This window comes from Pseudopodoces humilis, chromosome 4 (genome assembly GCF_049639895.1).
Source record: "Pseudopodoces humilis isolate 2021_Gansu_Grassland_sample_001 chromosome 4, ASM4963989v1, whole genome shotgun sequence".
Lineage (NCBI taxonomy): Eukaryota > Metazoa > Chordata > Aves > Passeriformes > Paridae > Pseudopodoces > Pseudopodoces humilis.
Genome location: NC_142203.1, coordinates 633,020 through 650,825, shown reverse-complemented (window position 1 = coordinate 650,825; position 17,806 = coordinate 633,020). Strand labels below are relative to the sequence as shown.

At 43.1% G+C, this 17,806-nt stretch overlaps 1 protein-coding gene across 1 annotated transcript in view; it reads right to left on the bottom strand.

Moving 5' to 3' along the window:
• Positions 1-17,806, bottom strand: part of MSH3 (mutS homolog 3) — an 86,329-nt gene that overhangs the window by 29,837 nt on the left and 38,686 nt on the right. Inside the window, exons 12-14 of the mRNA XM_014258250.2 lie at positions 17,603-17,712; positions 8,529-8,661; positions 959-1,146 (exon numbers count right to left, since the gene is read on the bottom strand). Coding sequence (XP_014113725.2) covers positions 959-1,146; positions 8,529-8,661; positions 17,603-17,712 — 431 coding nt within the window. The remainder of the gene's footprint in view (positions 1-958; positions 1,147-8,528; positions 8,662-17,602; positions 17,713-17,806) is intronic.

The following is a 17,806-nucleotide window of genomic DNA, read 5'->3' as shown; positions in this document are numbered from 1 at the left end:
CAGTCTGTTTTGGCACAAACTGTCACAACCATAATTGGGCACCAGGCATCAGCAGAAATCTCATAATCCCACCATGCCAATGAGCAGAGGAAATCCTTCTGCCCTTCTCAGCTTCTAAATTTATACACCTTGGGTCCCTATCTCTAAAGCAGAAGCAAATAAAATAAAGTTCTAGGCTCTGATTCTTAGATTTATTTTTACATCTGGAAAAGATAAAAAACGTTTTATAAATAAAGTGGATGTTTATTTTAGCGTGTTCTCAATATAAAAGTTAAGGCTGTGCCGCCCCCATATAACAAACACACTAAACTTTTTGCCACAACCTCAGCAAAGAATCCAGGGATAACAGTGGAGGCAGCAGTTCTTCAGAACAAACAGTACACAGCAAATTATTTAAAGATATTCTCCAATATAATGCGTATTAATTCAAATTTAGCATCTTCTTCCTCTGCCTTTTTTTCTTCAAGGACCAACAGTGGACATAATTAAGTCAAAAAAGGGCAGAGAGCTCTAATGAATTCTCAAAAAAGTAATGGAAGGCATATTGCTGACAGCAGAGCTGCCCCTCTGCTGAAGGTCAAGTCTCTCTTCAAAAGGAAGAGCTTCTCTTAAAAAAACTGAATTAAAAACCTGCTAAACAAATTAACATAATCCAAAATGTATTTTCCTGTAAATTCATCACACAAAACAGGTGAGAAACTTCCAAAAAATCATTCAGCCTGAGGCAGACACCCACCAGGCAAAATACTCCCTCACCTAGTTTAACATTAAAAATAAAATGTAAGCCATAGGTAACAACAACCTCTGCTTTAACTAAAAGGAACTGTACACAGGTAAGTATGGAATAAAAAATATAAAACTGAGGTGCACTAAACCAAGATGCAAAATTTGCATAACTGAACACATTTACTCAGAAAGCCTATGAGGCATTGATGAATCATGTTTTTTCTCTACTTACCTGGCTGCTTCTTCATTAAGGATCTTTAAATACTGTTTTACTGGGGAGAGAAGGTCTGGGATTTCCAGCAGTGCATTTTTTAACAGAGGAGATCTCACATGGGAATGTATGACTGGAACAAAAGCTTGAATTTCCAAGTCCAGACGAGATAGGATGCTGACTATCAAGAAGAACTCCTGGGTAGAGCACTGAGAAGGGAAGCAAAGTCTGAATCATTACAATACATTATATTTTCACTAACAGCTTCTTTAGCTTTTTCAAAATGTGACAGAACGCAAATAAAATGTATGGACAGTAACAGAGCTGCACCATCCTGCCCCATTAACTAGGGGGTTAATTAATCACACCAATTGTCTCAAGGACCTTGTCCTCAGCAATTTGTCAAGAGCTGATCCCCAGAGTTCTGCTGGGGCAGAAAGAGACACAGAAAAAGGGGCAAACAGCAAACAAAGCAGGCTGGGTGACATGTCCTGTGCACCCCGTGCTGCCCTGGCAGGTCAGGCACAGACAGGAAGAGCCTGGGAGCAGGAACACAGAGGAAGGAGAAGAGGAAACACAGAGAAAGGGAAACACAGCACCCTATTTTTGAAGTGCTTGCAGCCACTGACAGCTTGGGCTCTGTCTGGCTGCTGCCAGCCCTGCATGAGGAGGGACAGAGGAAAACCAGCCCACTCCTCATCCTCCACCCTGTCCTCACCACAAGGGAAGACGCTCCCACCTGGCTCAGGCACTTCTCCAGGGTGGTCTGTAGAAGGGAACATGCCACACTGGGGCACAGGAGCACTGCCAGAGCCTCACGTGTGATGTTCACAGAGCAGCAGCAGCACGCTGGCTCCCTCAAAGCAGCTTCTCCCCAGGAGCTTCCAAAGAGCATCTCCTGTCCCCTTCTGAACCACCTGTGTTACCTGTGATGTGGTCCAAGCCCCTTGCTGCTGGGTTTGGGATGCTCCCCAGTGCCAGCACAGTTTGTGACCTTCAGCTGCTCTTCAGAAGGGCTTTCCAGGCAGTTACCACCCCTCCTGGAGCAATTCCCTCTGCACACTCCCGATCCCCAGCTGCCCCAGGCGCTCACCAAGGAGGCAATGCTGGCTTTGAAATGCTCTGTGCAGCTCTGGGTTTGCATTTGTGCTGCACCTCAGCTGCACAGCACATGGAAACCCACTCCTGTGGACACCCACTGCTCCCAAACCTCGCTGAATTCAGTCCCACTCCCAGCACATTCCCGTTCCACAAAGTTTGGAAAAGGTTGTCCATAAATAATTAGGCTGGTATTTTTCATCTTTTACTGATCTGTAGGAACATTCCTCCTTGAGCCTTCTGAAATTCTCCTATCAGCCAACTGACAATGCTGAAAGAAAACCAGTTTATTTTCCTCACATGAGGATGCAAGGAAGGCAGTAGGATATATAATAATCTTTGTCTACCACATCCTTCTGTTCTGCCTTCTTTGTTTGTTTGTTTTTTGTTTTCCCTCTTCTACCACAGCAATCTGGAATTTGATTTCTGGACAGGACTGTATGGTGACCAGTACAACACTGCTCACAGAAGAGGGAGGCTACAGTGAATCACTATTTTGTAGAACACATCTACATTTTATTTTGTCATCCTTTGTCTTTCAATTTCTCCCCCAAAAATAATTTTTTATTTCTCTTCCTTCCCACACTCAAATGCAAGAACAAGGGAATTCTCTCATTTATTACACTGCAGTTATTCCCAAGGAGTGTCTGTACCCAGACACAGAATCAAGTATCAGCCAAAGTTTAACCACAGTTAGGAATTCAGGAGTGCCACAGACACTGCACCCTGAATGTTTCTGGAAAACCTAAGCTCACCTATTTTACACAACCACAGAGTTCTGTGGGACAGAGGAGACCCATTAGGAAGTTTCCCTGCAAATGCTCCATTTTTTCCTGTGTTATTTTCTTTTTGTCTGCTCTCAGGCCCCTGCATTCCAAGACACTGTGTGCTTACCACTAATCCATAATGCAACAACTATCATCGTGTGAAAGTGTTATCAAACATCACAATTTTCCTTTCCATTAAATTAACCCAAACATCTCTAGTTTTACTCTTTTGTATTACACTAACTGAACTGTTTCTTTGCTGTTAACACCCTTCAAATATGTCTAAGCTTTCTGCTCTCCTTTAATCATCAATTTAACAACAAAAAAAGTCTTTAAGTCTCATTTCATACATTATCCATTATCCTGCCTCATGAAAACTGGGTTTCCTCTGCACTAGCTGCAATTTATCATCATCGTTCTGATAATCTGGGACTTACTGCTTCTGTCTTGCAAAAGACAACAAAATTACACAAAATAGTGAAGGAGTAAATCTGTCAATGGTGTTTGGAGCCATAGCTCAGAGGAAAGGCCTGAAACTGTAAACAAATGATACATCCTTGGCTTGGACTCCAAGTCAGATAAAACCCTTTCTGCCTGCTTGCATCACCATCACCATCCACATCCATGAAGGTGAGGATGAAATCCTGCTGGAGTTCTCCAGAGGGTGCCCAGGAGTGCCTGGGGGCAGCAGGGAGCCGTGCCCAGACAGGAGAAGGAGCAAGGATGCACACCCAGAAACACACCAGCCCCACAGGGGGTTCCTGGGGTGGGGGTTAACTGCTCTTTTCTTGAAGCAGGGAATAAACAGGGCTCTGGCCAGGCTCTGTGGCAGCGTTTGGGGTGCAGGTGAGAACACCTGGCTGAGCTGTTTGCCAACAAGGGCTGTCAGGCTGCTGCAGCTCAGCCTGCACTAAGAGAAGAAAGATGGATTTCAAGGCACCTAAAACAACTCTTGAAGTTATGACATTTGTCAGAAAATGGCTAATAAACATGCTTAATTCCTCACAACAACGCTGATGGCCTACAGGACACTCTAAGAGTCACCTAGTGAGTTAAAACCTGTTTGATTCTGTGACTGCAGACCTTTGGAGAAAGGGAAATCCACCATTTTTCACTGGAAACACCCTTATTAAACGGTGTCCCAAGAATGGGGGTGAACATAGCTCTTTTGTGCTTATTCAGAGCGTTCCTGTTTCCCCTCATTCCGTTTTAGTCACACTGCAGGACTTTGCATCTAAAAATTCATGTCTCCACTGCAGAAATTATTTACTAAGCAAACAGATAACTTGGAACACATCCAAATAACTCTGAAAATCTGGGCTCCATCACAGTGGGGCTGGTTCCACTCCAGTCCTAGGCAACCTCACAAAAGATACATAATGTGTTATAAATTAGAAGCTTTTAAAATACAGTAAAAATTGTTTACATAAAGCAGGATTAGCAGTCTTGCATTCACAGAAGATGCTCATAAGCTTATCCAATGCTATTTTTGAAGTCTGCTTTTGAGATTACACCAATGATAGCCATAACTTCTGTGGCACTGGAGAAATAACCTCAGAGTTGACAGCGATGCCAAACAATAGTTTCAACCAGCAGCTTCTCAAACTGTCCTGAAAATGGATGCAGGAAAGATCACGGAGATCTAACACCCCCTCAGCAACACTGACAGAAATCCAGCACTGTTTGCATTACTGAAATTGTTTCCAACAGAGACCCACAGCTAATGGCCACTAACCACTTGCTCCAAGTCAAAAGCATTTCAAATTTAAAGACAAAAAAGAAAGAAAGGTGTCTAAATGGACTATACACTTATCACTCCTTTCAAATTGTAATACCCACCTTTATCTCTTTAGCATAGGGAGCAGACTTTGGTTTGGCAAAAATGAGGTATTTAATTTTAAGATTATTAAGTCCCCTTGTTATGACTTTATATTAATCAGCTTAAAGGGGAACAGTTTGCTCAAATCAGCATTTAGCATTGCAAGCCTAAAAATATCTATGATGCAGACTCTTTAAAAGATTAAAAGTGTAGTATAAGCAAGATGTGCATGATATTACCACAGTAGGAAAAAAAAGTAAAACATTCAAGGTATGTTAGCTGAAGTCAAAGGATTATCATATGGGGAAAATGTATTTAAAATACTCTCTACAAATACTAACTGAAGTCTTGGGTGTATGTAGCAAGTATCCATTTCACACAAGAAAAAAACAACCCAAAAACTAAAACATTTTTCTCTGAATCCTCTGAAAATCACACCCTCCTTGATGAATATCAAAAGTACCTTCCAGAGAAGGGGACACGATTTTAACACTTGGCACCCAGCTGAGCTGCACCCCTGTCCTCTGAGGAGCCTGAGCTGCCCCAGAAATAGCCAAACACACCCTGAGAATGGGAAGTGCCTCGGGGGGCAGAGAGACAGCAAACAGCCCCTGGCAGCACCTGCTCAGGTGAGCAGCCTGGCAGGGCAGGGAGCCCCAGATCCACAACTGAACTGGGGTCCCACCTGTGGACAGCCTGGGGCTCGAGCCAGAGGCAGAACAAACTGAAATGTTGTGGTGGTAAGGTTTGATTACTGCTCTCCCTCCTTAGGTAAACAGATCCCCTTTAATCTGTTTTGTACATTTAATGGCCAATTGTTATGATAATTACTTTGGTGGCTGTGCTTTAGTCAAAAATAATGTTTATTGAGCGAAGGGTACAAATAAGATAAACAGTTACGAGTTGAGCCTGTGTAAATATTTATCTTTTGGAAGACACTGAAAACACAGGCATGAAAACAGCAAGAAACATCAGGTTGGCCCTGTAGGACACATTTCTAAAAGTACAAATGGCATGTTTACCCTGTACTGGTTTTTAAACCCACTCAAACATCGGTCACTGACCCTCTTTTGCCACACTCCAAGGTAAGGCTGACCAGTCTCCAACTGAGGCAAAAAGGAGTAGGGTCCTGGCACTTGTATTTCCCACTGATGCCAGAAGTAATTGTCTGTGGTGCACACTGTGCTGGGTGCTTTGGTGATTCTCCTCAGATCTGCTGCTGGAGAACTCCGAGCACCATCTCTGCCACCAAAGCCTGACTGCACCAGCTCCAGGCACTACTGAGACAAAACTCATCAAGATTCCCTGTCTCTCCTTTGCAGTCAGCTTCTGAGTGCTACCCAGAAACCTTCAAACCTATCATCTCCAGCCACCCTTCTTCTCCCAGAGAGAGGAGTGAGGCCCCTCTGCAGTGGAGAGCATTTCTGCCTGGCGAGGTGTCAAGTGCTGGACCTGCAGAAACTGAGAACAGCAACCAGTCCTTATGAAGTAATTCCTCTCTCCATGGCAACTGCAATATTGCTCTTGTCTCCTTACCCACTCCCACAGTCCTTTTGCAGGCTGGGGCAGAACCACAGCTGAACTGTGACCCCCAAGGTAATACCTAATTCCCACTGTAAAAATACTGTTCTAATTCCAGACTGGTTATACCTGGGGTAAATCAGAAACAGGTCGTGGTGCTTTGAGGCAATGGGAACTTGTGAAGGGCCAGGTTAACAATTGCCAGCTTGAGTTATGCTATCAGATACGACTTCTTAAAAAAAAAAAAAAAAAAAAGGAGTAATTCAGACCAGGAAAACAGCGATGTCCTTGACCACAAGAGTTCCCATCAGCATGCTCTGCCTCACAGACCATTGTTCCGCCTTCATTTTCTTCTGTCTTCTCCAGAGGTTGCTGGTGCACAATAAAATGTCTGCAGTGGCTGAACTGAATGTAAAAAACATTCCAAAGAGTGTTTGGAATGACTGAGATACCCCAGCCATCTCTGCACACTCCAGAGGCTCCTTGCACAGCACACCTCCTCAAGTAATAACTTCACTCAAGTATAAAGGGCCTGGAGGATGAAATACTTGTCACGTTCACCTATTTTTCCTGCAGCTGACACTGAGCTAACAAGCACATTCCCTCAGTGAAGCCATCAGCCTGCTCCACTCAGAGCCTTGGATCCCTTAATGGAATGAAATGGCACTGGATCTCCCTTTGAGCACGAGGGAGAGGGACATCTGGAATTAACAGAACTGGAAAGGGCTCTGGGGTGGGAACTGAAATGGCTGCATTCACTGGAGGTGGGGAAAAACAAAAAAATCCATGAAACCCAGTTACTGCATGTTCTTGGATACGTGTGTGCTTTGCTGGGACCTTTCCTCAGACTCCATACTCACCATCTAGGCTTCAGAATCAGTTTTTCAGAGTTTGCTTTCGATTCTTTGTTGGAAACAGACCCTGTGTCTCAGGGACACTGCCATCTCCTCAAAGTCCTAAAGGTTTTCAGGGATTTCTCAGTGCTTCAGAGGTCCTCTCCACAGTGCTCTGCACAACCCAGGCTTTTACCAGGGGAAGCAAATCCATCAAATGAAGTGTGTGCTTAGAGCTTTCCCCCCTCATTTACCATTTTTAGGGATTCTGCTGGAGCATTTCCCCTCTCCTGCAGCTTCCTTACAACATCTGACTCACTAAACACACATCTTCATGCCACAGTGGCTGCTGTTCAGACAAACTGCATCGTCACCTCCTCTCAAAAACCACAGGAAAACCCAGGGTCTCTGCATGGCTCCACCTGAAAGTGAACTTAAAGCTGGGAAAGGAAAGCAGTTCTACAGCAGGGAGGAACATCTGAAGAAATAAGTGCATACAGAAAATAAAACAAAACCAAACCAACCAAAGCAAAGAAACCCCACAGGGCAGCAGCGGAGCAGTTCCAGGATATTGTGAAATATAGATACATTCCTAGAAACAGTACTATGTATGGAACCTGAAATGAGTTAAACCATTAAAAAGTGGATTATCTAATTCCTGGGCAGCTGTTTGGACAAAGAAACCCAATGACTGTATCATGTGAATATGGTACACGTTAGAGGATGGGCAAAGTGTTTTTTCACAACCACCCTTATGGCTGGACCTCTGTATCCACTCACTGAAACACACGAGCCTTTCCAAGAGCCAAACACCGCAGCACTTCAGGGCTTTAAAAGTTGTACAATAACCAAGGTTCAGATTTTCAGAGACAGGAAAACTTCATGCTCTGACATCCAAGGAATTTCAGCTTTGCTCTTGTTCTACCCATCTATTCCTTCATCTAAAACAAACTGTCTAAACCTCTAAGTAGAACAGTGAAATAAATGAACATGAAGTACTCCACAGGTGCCATTGGCACATTAATCTTCTGCAACTAAGAGCTGTCGGTGTCTCATCACTTGTAAGTAATTCTCATTAAAATGTGGATGTGAGGTCCAAACTAGGGAATTTATAAACAAACCAACATTCATTTGCAAACAGCTAACTACAGCCAAGTGGTTCCACTTGCACGTGTGATTTCAGATAAGCATATGGAACGCAAAGCTTTGGTTTAAAGGCAAATAACGATTCATGGCAAAAGGGCCTATTGCACCATCCTGCCTCACTGAATCCAGACACTAAATCATGAGTACTGCAGATGTTTTCCTGTTATCATTAGCAGCCCAAAGCATGTGCTTCAGAACCCTACCCAGACCTTTCTGCTATCAGCATATCACTGATCACAAAGATTTCACCACATCTGATTTTTATAAACCCACATCCCTTTAATATGTCAGCCTCAGTCCTGCTAAGCAGAAAGTATTTTTAAACAAACATGCAAAAGCAAAGGAAGTTCACTGAGGCAGAATGATGCTGTTTAGAAAACAATGACTTAGTGTAATGATGGGTATACCTTCTTGTGGAAAACACTGCAGAGGCCTCTCTCTAAATCTGGCAGCTTACAAAGAAGATTTTCAATCTGACCAAACACACTGGATTCTGACAGTAGAATTTCAGACACAGCATCAAGCCGGGCGTTTATTTCACTGTAAAAGAAGAAGATCAATAATTAAAACTTGTATTTCTCTGAGGGGAAGGGGGAGGCAGTGAACCTCTTCCTTTGGTCTGTTTTGGGTTGATTTGTTTCAGCCTTTGACTAATGCCACATCCTCACGAGTAGATTAGTAAAAGAACTGAGGAATGCAGAGAACCTTGGGATTTCACTCCAAACAAAAGCCAGATCCTGGCCATGAGCTCATTCTCCCCTGTGTGTGCTCACAACACACACCTCAGTGCCCAATTCTGTGCATGCTCCTGGCAGCAGTAGCACGAGTAACACTGAATCCTGGGTATTCCACCCCAAACCTGCAGACAAGTGCCTGAAGGATGGGCAGAGCCTTTGGAGCTCACTCTGCACCCGTGTGCCACACTTTATCCCAGCAGGTTGTAGAAACCCCTCACCGTTTTGTCTCCCTGTGTCTGACCCTGACCAGCAATTGGTAATTACCTGGATCAGGTCTGTGCTGGCTTTTCTACCTTTTTTTTGCTAAAACCTCTAACATTTATCTCCCAATTTCTTGACTGAAGTCAAGGAAACATCCTCCTGAAGTGAGGAAACACGTTTTTAACAAGAAGAGGTGATTCCAAAGTTCTTGGACAACTACCACCAAGTTTCACCCCAATCTCCTCTGTACCCTCCCAACACACCCACGGACTGGCTGCAGACTGCAGAGGTAACTCCATTTCTGCTTTCTATGCAACCTAACTGCCTTCCTGCTGCTTTCTAGGGAGCTACTCAGGGTGAGACCAAGTGGCTGTATACAAAGCCCATCCACCCGTGCAGTGTAAGGAGAAATCAGTGTTTTGGTGCAGACACTTCACATTCCCAGCCCAGCCCACCTTCTCAGGGACAGCGAGATGCTCAGAGCTCAGCCAGCACACAGGGATGGGAACGAAGGATGCAATCCAAATTTAAGATTTTTGGAAGATTGCCTGCCTTCCCCGTGGCTTTAACTGTAAAGGTTTCAGGCCAGTTGCCAGCATGGCTGCTCATAAATAGTGTCCATGAGGAAATAAATAAAGTAGGCACCTCCGCAGGTTGCAGACACTACAAGAGTCGAGACACAGATTTTAGAGATTTCCCCCATTCCTGTGGGCAGCCAGGCAACTTGGAAGCAGCTGCCAGGGACAGCAGGGAGACAGGGAGGAACCTGAGCAGGGCTGATATCAGTGACAGAGCCACAGGACACCCCGAGCACACAGCTCCAGCGCCAGCAAACAGCTACAGCGACATCCTGAAGGGTCAGTGTCACCACCCACAATTCCATTTGCATGGAGAATTACTGATGCTCACTCCACTTGAAACCCTGGAACACTTCTCCACATGAGGGAGTACTGAACCGTTAAATTATAAACATATGTACCTTAAAGAGGATAAAAACCTTTATTTTTCATTCTAAAAAGCACTGCAAGCAGCAGAACTCTGTTACTTAATTTAAACAGCACTATTACTATGTGGCCAACTGGAAACTGGCAGTAATATGTAAAATAGATGCAGATACTCAAAAAACTCCTCCCTCCAAAGCTTAATCTGCACTTTAATCATCCTCACATATGGCTGTGTTACTGGAGCTCCAGTAATCTAAAACTAAGCATCCACACAGTTTTTCTGCTCTAATCCTAATTCTAAATAAGAAAGGGTCAGGAAAATGGCATTCAGTACCAAATGACCCATTTTTTTTCCACCTGTAAAGAAAACCTAGTGGGATTCCTATTTCAAAATTCAGAAAGTACAGCAAAGAATAGTCTAAAACACCATACACCCATAAGGAAGGAAGGACTGGGATGAGGTATCATAAAAACAGATGATGGATTTCAAAGTATGCTTTCAAACTTTAAATATTTAGACTTAAATTAACAAACATGTTATTGAGTGCAAATATATAAATATATAAATATAAATATAAATAAATATATCTATATATATATATATTACACTGATCAGCTGCTAAGTCATCTCCAAAGGAAATTTGTTCTGCACTGCACAGTTATCCAGCATATGTAATGTACAGTTTGGGGCTGCCAATCTCTGCATGGTGTGGAAAAGAATTCCAGCACCAGAAAACCTGGATCTAACATTATGCAAAGAAACTCAACAGACAGCTAAACTGGCTACTACCTCATGCTGCATTTAGGTGCAGTATTGGCCTGTTCTTTCTCATCTGTATAAACCATGTCAGCAATCTGATCTTTATTCAATTTTCCAAGCAATCTTCTGTGGAATAATATAACATAATTCAGTCAACTAAAAGCAATACTCTTACTTCTGCCATACCCCCCATCTTAAGAATAGCATCATTAATACAATACTAAAATCACTTTTCAGTGTATTTAAACATTACAAAATCTAACTGCAGAATTGTTACTGCAGTCATTTAAAAGAACTACTTGAAGTGAAATAATGAGATACTCCCCTGCATTATTCTGCTGCCAAATAAGTGAACAATACAGAAAATTAGAAAATGCAAAGAAGATGTTTGAATCCTGAACTAAAAATTATTTTGACAAAGCAGAAGGCTGCAGACATGAAAGCACTGCACCAAATTAACATCTGAGCAGCCTAAACAGGATTGCTGGTTGCTGGTGTGGTATCAGAGATCTGCTGGTCTCTCCTGCAGCAAACTAACATTTTTAGATGTGATAATATATCTGTACATTTAAAGCAGAGTGAAATTGATAATGTAACTGCTATATAAGATCTAAGGATGCTTTCATTCATGTAAGGTATTATTTAAATACAAGGTAAATAAATACAAATTTATCCGAAATCTCTTAAATTATGCTAAATGCACACAGTATGAATTCATTCCTGGTGCTAAGGGCATAACCCAGGAATAGCATATACGATTAAAATTAATTTTATTATATCCATTCTAAGAGAACAGTCATGTGCAGAACTGTCAGTCACAGGAATTCAACCCTTTAAAAAACATAATCAAGGGTATGAAATAACAAACATTGCTTTCCATGGACTGTGGTATTTAATCAAAGCCTAGCAGCCTCCTAACTGCAAAGAACGAAAACGTATCATTTAAATTACTCACTAATATATTATGGTTTTTTTTCTGGCCTCCCCTCAGACCACAAAGAAGACTTTGGATGAGCTGATTGAGTTAAAGACCATGTCTAATGCTACAGAGTGTCTGTCCCCTGCTGCAGAGCACTCCCTCTCATGGCCAGCAGTTAATGCCCCCAAAGCCCTTGGTCCTGCTCGAGTTCCCAGTGTGCAGTCTGTGCACTCAGCATGTCCTTCTGAAGAACAGGCAGGTAAAGCCCTGGCTTACTGCACGAGTCCCCAGCAGCGACAGGGGACGGCTGCAGAGCCAGCCAAGGACTGCTGAGGCTGGAGCAGAGGCAGGGATGCACTTTTCCAGGACAAACATCCGCGCTGTGCCTGCTGGAGCTCAGCACAGCGACGGGGTCAGGAGCACACGACACCCCTTCAGTCCCTCTCCAGACAGGTGTGGGACAGGCTGCCTGTCTGGACTGCTTTGCACAGAGAGCCAGCAGCTCGTCCCCAAGGCAGGAGATGTTCTCGTGGGCAGGTCCCTGCAGGGAGGGGCCCAGGTGTGCACAGCCGGGTCCCAGACACCCCATCACCGGCGCTGGGGCCAGGAACAGCACAGTGACCCTCTCTCCCTTTCCTCCTCTCCCTCCCTCTCTCCTTTCTCTGTCCCTCTGGTCAGACCCTCTGCTGTGGGCTCATCGCACTCAGGACTCACAGTCTGATTTCCCTGCCAGCTGTGGAATTCACTGACGAAGATCTGTGCCCTCTGTGGAGCCCCTGCCCACCGTGGGTGCTCCCCTCCCCTTAAGGCTGGGATGCCACCCTTACCTCTGCCTTCCTACCCAAGTGCTGGCCGAGACAGAAACTGCCTCAGCTGTGGGATGAGCCCTGACTTGTTAAATTTTGGTGTGACCGCCAGAGTTTTAGCCCATTAGCACCAACGAAAATGTACAAAGAAGGGTAATTATACCGTAATTAGTGCAGTGAAATTTAAGTGAAACCTAAAAAAAATTAATCCTTCAGGATCTAAAAACTTGTTTTTTAAGTAATTTCCTCCCAAAACTCCTGATGTCTCATGCCTCTCCAAGAGAGGTCCAGCAGGAGAGGACAATCTCCCTGAATGGATCTCAAATACTGAACAGCAGTACACAAGTACCCTAAACTTTAGCTTCACATCTGTTAAAAGAACGTCCAAAATATGCAAATGGTAATCAAACACTTTTGTTTATGTTCATACACAATGTATTTCAGCTATTTGTGCCTAAAAAGGGAACAATTAGCTACTTTAGCCAACATGAATGAATGCCTGATTGCTCCATTTATAAGGAATTAGACACAGCATTCAAAGGAACCACAACACAGCTAGCAAAAATGAATCAATACATGTGATGATGCTGCAATCTTTTTCTTTCCTACAACAATTTTGAGATCTCAGGCATATGCTGTAACCTGCATTTGTGCATTTTATACTGGCACTGATTCTATAAAATTGTTATTCTTAGGAGGAAAATTTAGCCCTGCTGTGGGATCAGTGGATTTTATTCACAAATTACTGCTGGGAAAAGAAAATATTCCAATCCTGCTCTGGATGAAGACGGGTATCAAATGGGAACCATTCCAAAATAAGATGGCTTTCTTCAAGGACGTTTAGACAGTTTGTTTTACCACCCTGATACTTTAATTATGAGAACAAGGACAAAGTCAAACTTTAAAATCTTTCCTTTAGAATTATAATAGAAGTATAAATAAAACAGCACTCAATACATTCAAAGTGAGAAAATTCAGACCAAGACATTATTTTATATTACAAAAGAAATGTCATTGCCAATCTCACTGCCAAGGGACACTCTTCTTCCCAGTTCTACACTATATATCCTCCAAGAAAGTCATGTTGCACCAGTAATGCAAATTTAAACTTCCTCTTCTTCAGGAGCAGATAAGGAACTGTCTGTAGTCCTGAACTGTGCAGTTCTGAATTTGCTACACTGAGAGTCATTCTAAACTCCTGTGGCCAAAGCATATTCAGACTAATAGTAATTATCAATACCATCCTACAAGGCTTTAATATTAGAAAAGCATCATCTCGTCCAGAATGGGGAGAAATGGGGGACAAAGTATACTGGAATTCCAGGGGGAAAATCCAGTTCTCGAGAGGTAATTAAAGTTTTGGTTTCTCTGAAGTACAAAGCAAAGGCTGACATGTTTTTGGCAACTGCCTAACAGATACAACTTTTCTCCTTTCTTGAGATTTAAACATCAGTTTAAGTAAAAAAAGATCAGGTGCTCCTGGCTACAAATAAATGCAGGCACATCATATGTAACACTAAAAATCTAAGTGAGACAAAAGAATATTAAAGAAATACAACTGAGGCACTTGTGGGTCAGTCAGTCTGTTTAAAGTACTTCAAATATGAAAACATTCAAAAACCAGTAGAGAACACCCCAAAGAGAGAGATAATTATGTAAACTAGTATGTTCACATCACATACCCTTCCAGTTTATCCCACACGTATCCCTAAGCTTTTAAAATTTTGCATTAGAAACTGTTTTAGCTCAAAGGAAGCACTTTTGCAACAGAGGCCAACAGCAGCTGGGTTCTCTCCCAGTTCCACAGCAAGGTCCCTCCCTGCTCCCTGGCCATGGCACCAGAAACACATATCCTGTTAAAAGACATCCCAGCTGTGCAGGAGCAGAGTGGGAGGTGGGGGAATCACCTCCCTTATGCAGTGCTCCCTGCACAGGAATGGAATCTGCAGATATTCCCCTACACTGGCTCTCACTTGCCCTGGATGATACATCAGCCTCAAGCTCTATTTTAAACACCCAGTCACAGCTTTATTAGCTTTACAGACTGATCTACTATGGAAATAAACCTGTATCTAGTTGTGCTGTTCCACTCCTCTGCCTTTTCCGGTTTTGAACTTCTTGTTCAACTCCAGCCAACCTTGACAAGGTTGTGTGTTTGATAAAACAAATTTCCTAGGAATTGTGCAAGACTCAACAGCTGAGCAAGGCACAGACACAAATTAATACCCAGCCAGGGAAAGGATGCAGTGTTTTTTTGTCAGTTTGTACTGCAGGTGGGCAATCTGCACTCCTGACAGCTGTGGAAGGGAAATGCAAAGCAGAGGTTGGAAGGAAGGAGGGAGGCAGTGGGTAACCATGGATAATACAGAGACAGGGAAGGATGCACTCTGCAGAGGAGAGGCTTCAGATTGGTCATGTGCAGGGCAGTGTCTACACAGGACAACATGCAAAATGTACAACAAAACTAGAGATTGAAACCACAGCTAGGTGTGCTCAGCCAGGCCCACCTTTTCTTTCTCCTCCTGCTGTAGATATTGAAAAAGCAGCAACTTTGGCATCGGCCTCAAGGCTTCTGAGATCTGTTTCCCATTAGGAAACAAATTCTTTGTGGCTGTTGCACACAAAGACACAAAGGTCACACTGTGCTGCAACACTGGACCCTGAGAGCTGCCCTGCTGCCTTTCCTGCTAGAACCCCACTGCCTGACTGGGGACAACAGGTTTCACCCACACAAAAATGCTCCAGGCCATCCATCCCCTCTTCTTCCACTCCACTTACAGACACCAAGTGAGAAAGGCACTTGATGGAACTTGGATTTCAGAGGTAAGATAACACTTCTATAGCCCACAAATACGTAACTTCTGCAGAAAAACAACCTTCTTCATTCCCCCTAAAAAGTTGAGTTGTTAGTGACTGATACACTCTTATCTCATTATCTTTGTATACCCAGGTGAGTAAGTGAGGGCATTACACCCTTCTTGGTTAAACTTTTTGGTTTTTTTTTTTTTTCCATTTCTTTTTTTTCCCAAATGTACACATCTTGTCTCTACATGTATTGCATCGCTGATGATTTAAAGAGTATCTTCAAGTTTGCCCAAATGAGTCTGTACACATTCCATCTTTATTCAACCTAATGTATGGTTTCTTCACAGAAAATTTAGTCATCATCCCAAGTGATTTAAAACTCTAAGGCATAAAGCAGTAATTACACCCTCTCACTTCTTGATACACCTACTCACTGACTGGAAAAGATGCAGTACAGAAGCCTTACTTCCTCTGAGAATGTCACTCCAGGAGGCTCAGGTGAATTACAATTACGGAATGTTCTCTGAGTGCATTTGTGTGCATTACTGGGAACAATACTGCCAGATGCCTGATGCACTAACTATGTAAAATTACAACTTGAGAGTCAGAAAGAGAGAAGTACACAGAGCAAAACAGCTTTTTTAGCTTCAAGTAGTACTGAGGAGCACCATCAGCTCCAGCCATAGCAGCCTGAAAATGCCAAGCATCCCTCTCCAGGAGAAGGAAGGAACAGAGATGTAAGAGAAGCAAACTGAACTATGAACCTTTAAAGCTGGTTCTGTACTGAGACAAGGGAGAACTTTTAAACTAAATATACTGGCTAACAAAGAGGGCCTGAAGTTCTGGGGAAGCAGTTTCAGGTAGTGCTGTGCCAGGTAGCAGCTCTATTTCCCTGTGGAGTGGTGTCTGAGCCGCTGCCCCACAGGTGTGGTCACTCAGTGCGGTCACTCGGGGTGGTCACTCGGGGTGGTCACTCGGGGTGGTCACTCGGGGTGGTCACTCCGAGCCTGGGAGGAGCCCAGCCAGGTCCTGCCCGGGGCCATCCTCAGTGCTCTGGCTCCCTCCGCTGACAACTGCACAAACTTATTTATTTACATTTAGAAAGTGGCCCCCAAATTCCAGCCAAATGCTTCTCATGGCACAACGCCCTGATTAACTTTCCTGCAGTATGGGACAATTACATCAAAAGCCTTTGGAAGTGGGTAACATACATAAAAGCTATTAGCAGAATAATTTTTTTTAAAAAAAAAAGGCCGCTGAAATTAACTCATTAGAAAAAGGTAAACAAGAAAAGTAAGCAGTGATTCTACAGAAGCATAGTGCTTTAACATATCAGACTTGGTCAAGGGAAGAAAAAATGCTCCTGAACAAACAGCTGTAAATTACCAGCAACAGCAAGATGCTAGAACACTGGTATACCTCCCTATTTGAACCTGTCAGAAAATAATGAACATTAAAACTGCTCAATGTATTTTCAAAAGTAAAACAGAGGAGAAAAAATACTGTGGATAATCAAGTCAAAAGATCTCCTTTATGGGAGAACTGAAGGGAACAAAGTGACAGCCTCAATAAACTCTGCCTTGACAACGCTCAGGAAACACATTTTCAAATGAATGGATCCAAAAACTCAAATATAGGCAAATGCAGCCCATGGACTCAATAGTGCTATTTATTACAAAATAAAGCACAACACTCAAATCGAGCCTGCAAAGAGAAACCACAAAAGACGGAGTCCATTTCAAAATTATGAAAACCAGCACAATACTGCTACAAAACACAGCATTTCTAAAGCACTGATAAATCAGGCACAGGTCAAAATACAGAAGTGGCCAAATAATCATCACATTTCAGGATTAACACAAAGGAACTCTCTCCTGTGCCATACACTGCATACAGGGATAACAAAAGCATCCACAGCTACTTTAGAAGAAATTAAACACATCAGGGATGTAAATACTTGTGAGGGATGAAAGACATCCAACATTAATTGGCAAGTTCAGGAACAAAACAACCTCCAGTCCCAGGTGATCCACATTCATTGTCTGAAAAGGGATACAGAAGTAGAACCCTGCCCAATCTGATTCTGCAAAGGCATTTCTATCCTGGTCCAAACCCACTGCTACTCATCTGTGCCCCAAAGAGAGGTTTCACTCCTTCAAACCTAAGTAACACCCACCACTTCTGTTGTGTCCTCTGCTGTGCAAACTCTGCTGTGGATCTCAGGTCTTCTGGACAAACAAAATCATCTGGCATACTCAAAATCACAACTAAAAAACAGAGGTTCAGCCCAGGATAAGGGACCATCTCACCTGAATTTCAGGAGGGGCTGGGTTACCCATTTTTTCAATCTTCGACGTCCAAACGAAGTTTTGGTATGATCCAAGACCCAGAGTAGGCTTCCTTTTGTTTTCATGTCAGTCTGAAATAACGAAAATAACTTAATTATTTCTAACTGAGCACTTAGCTTTGCAGTGGAAGGATCTTGACATTATTCAGAACATTGTGTTTGGGCT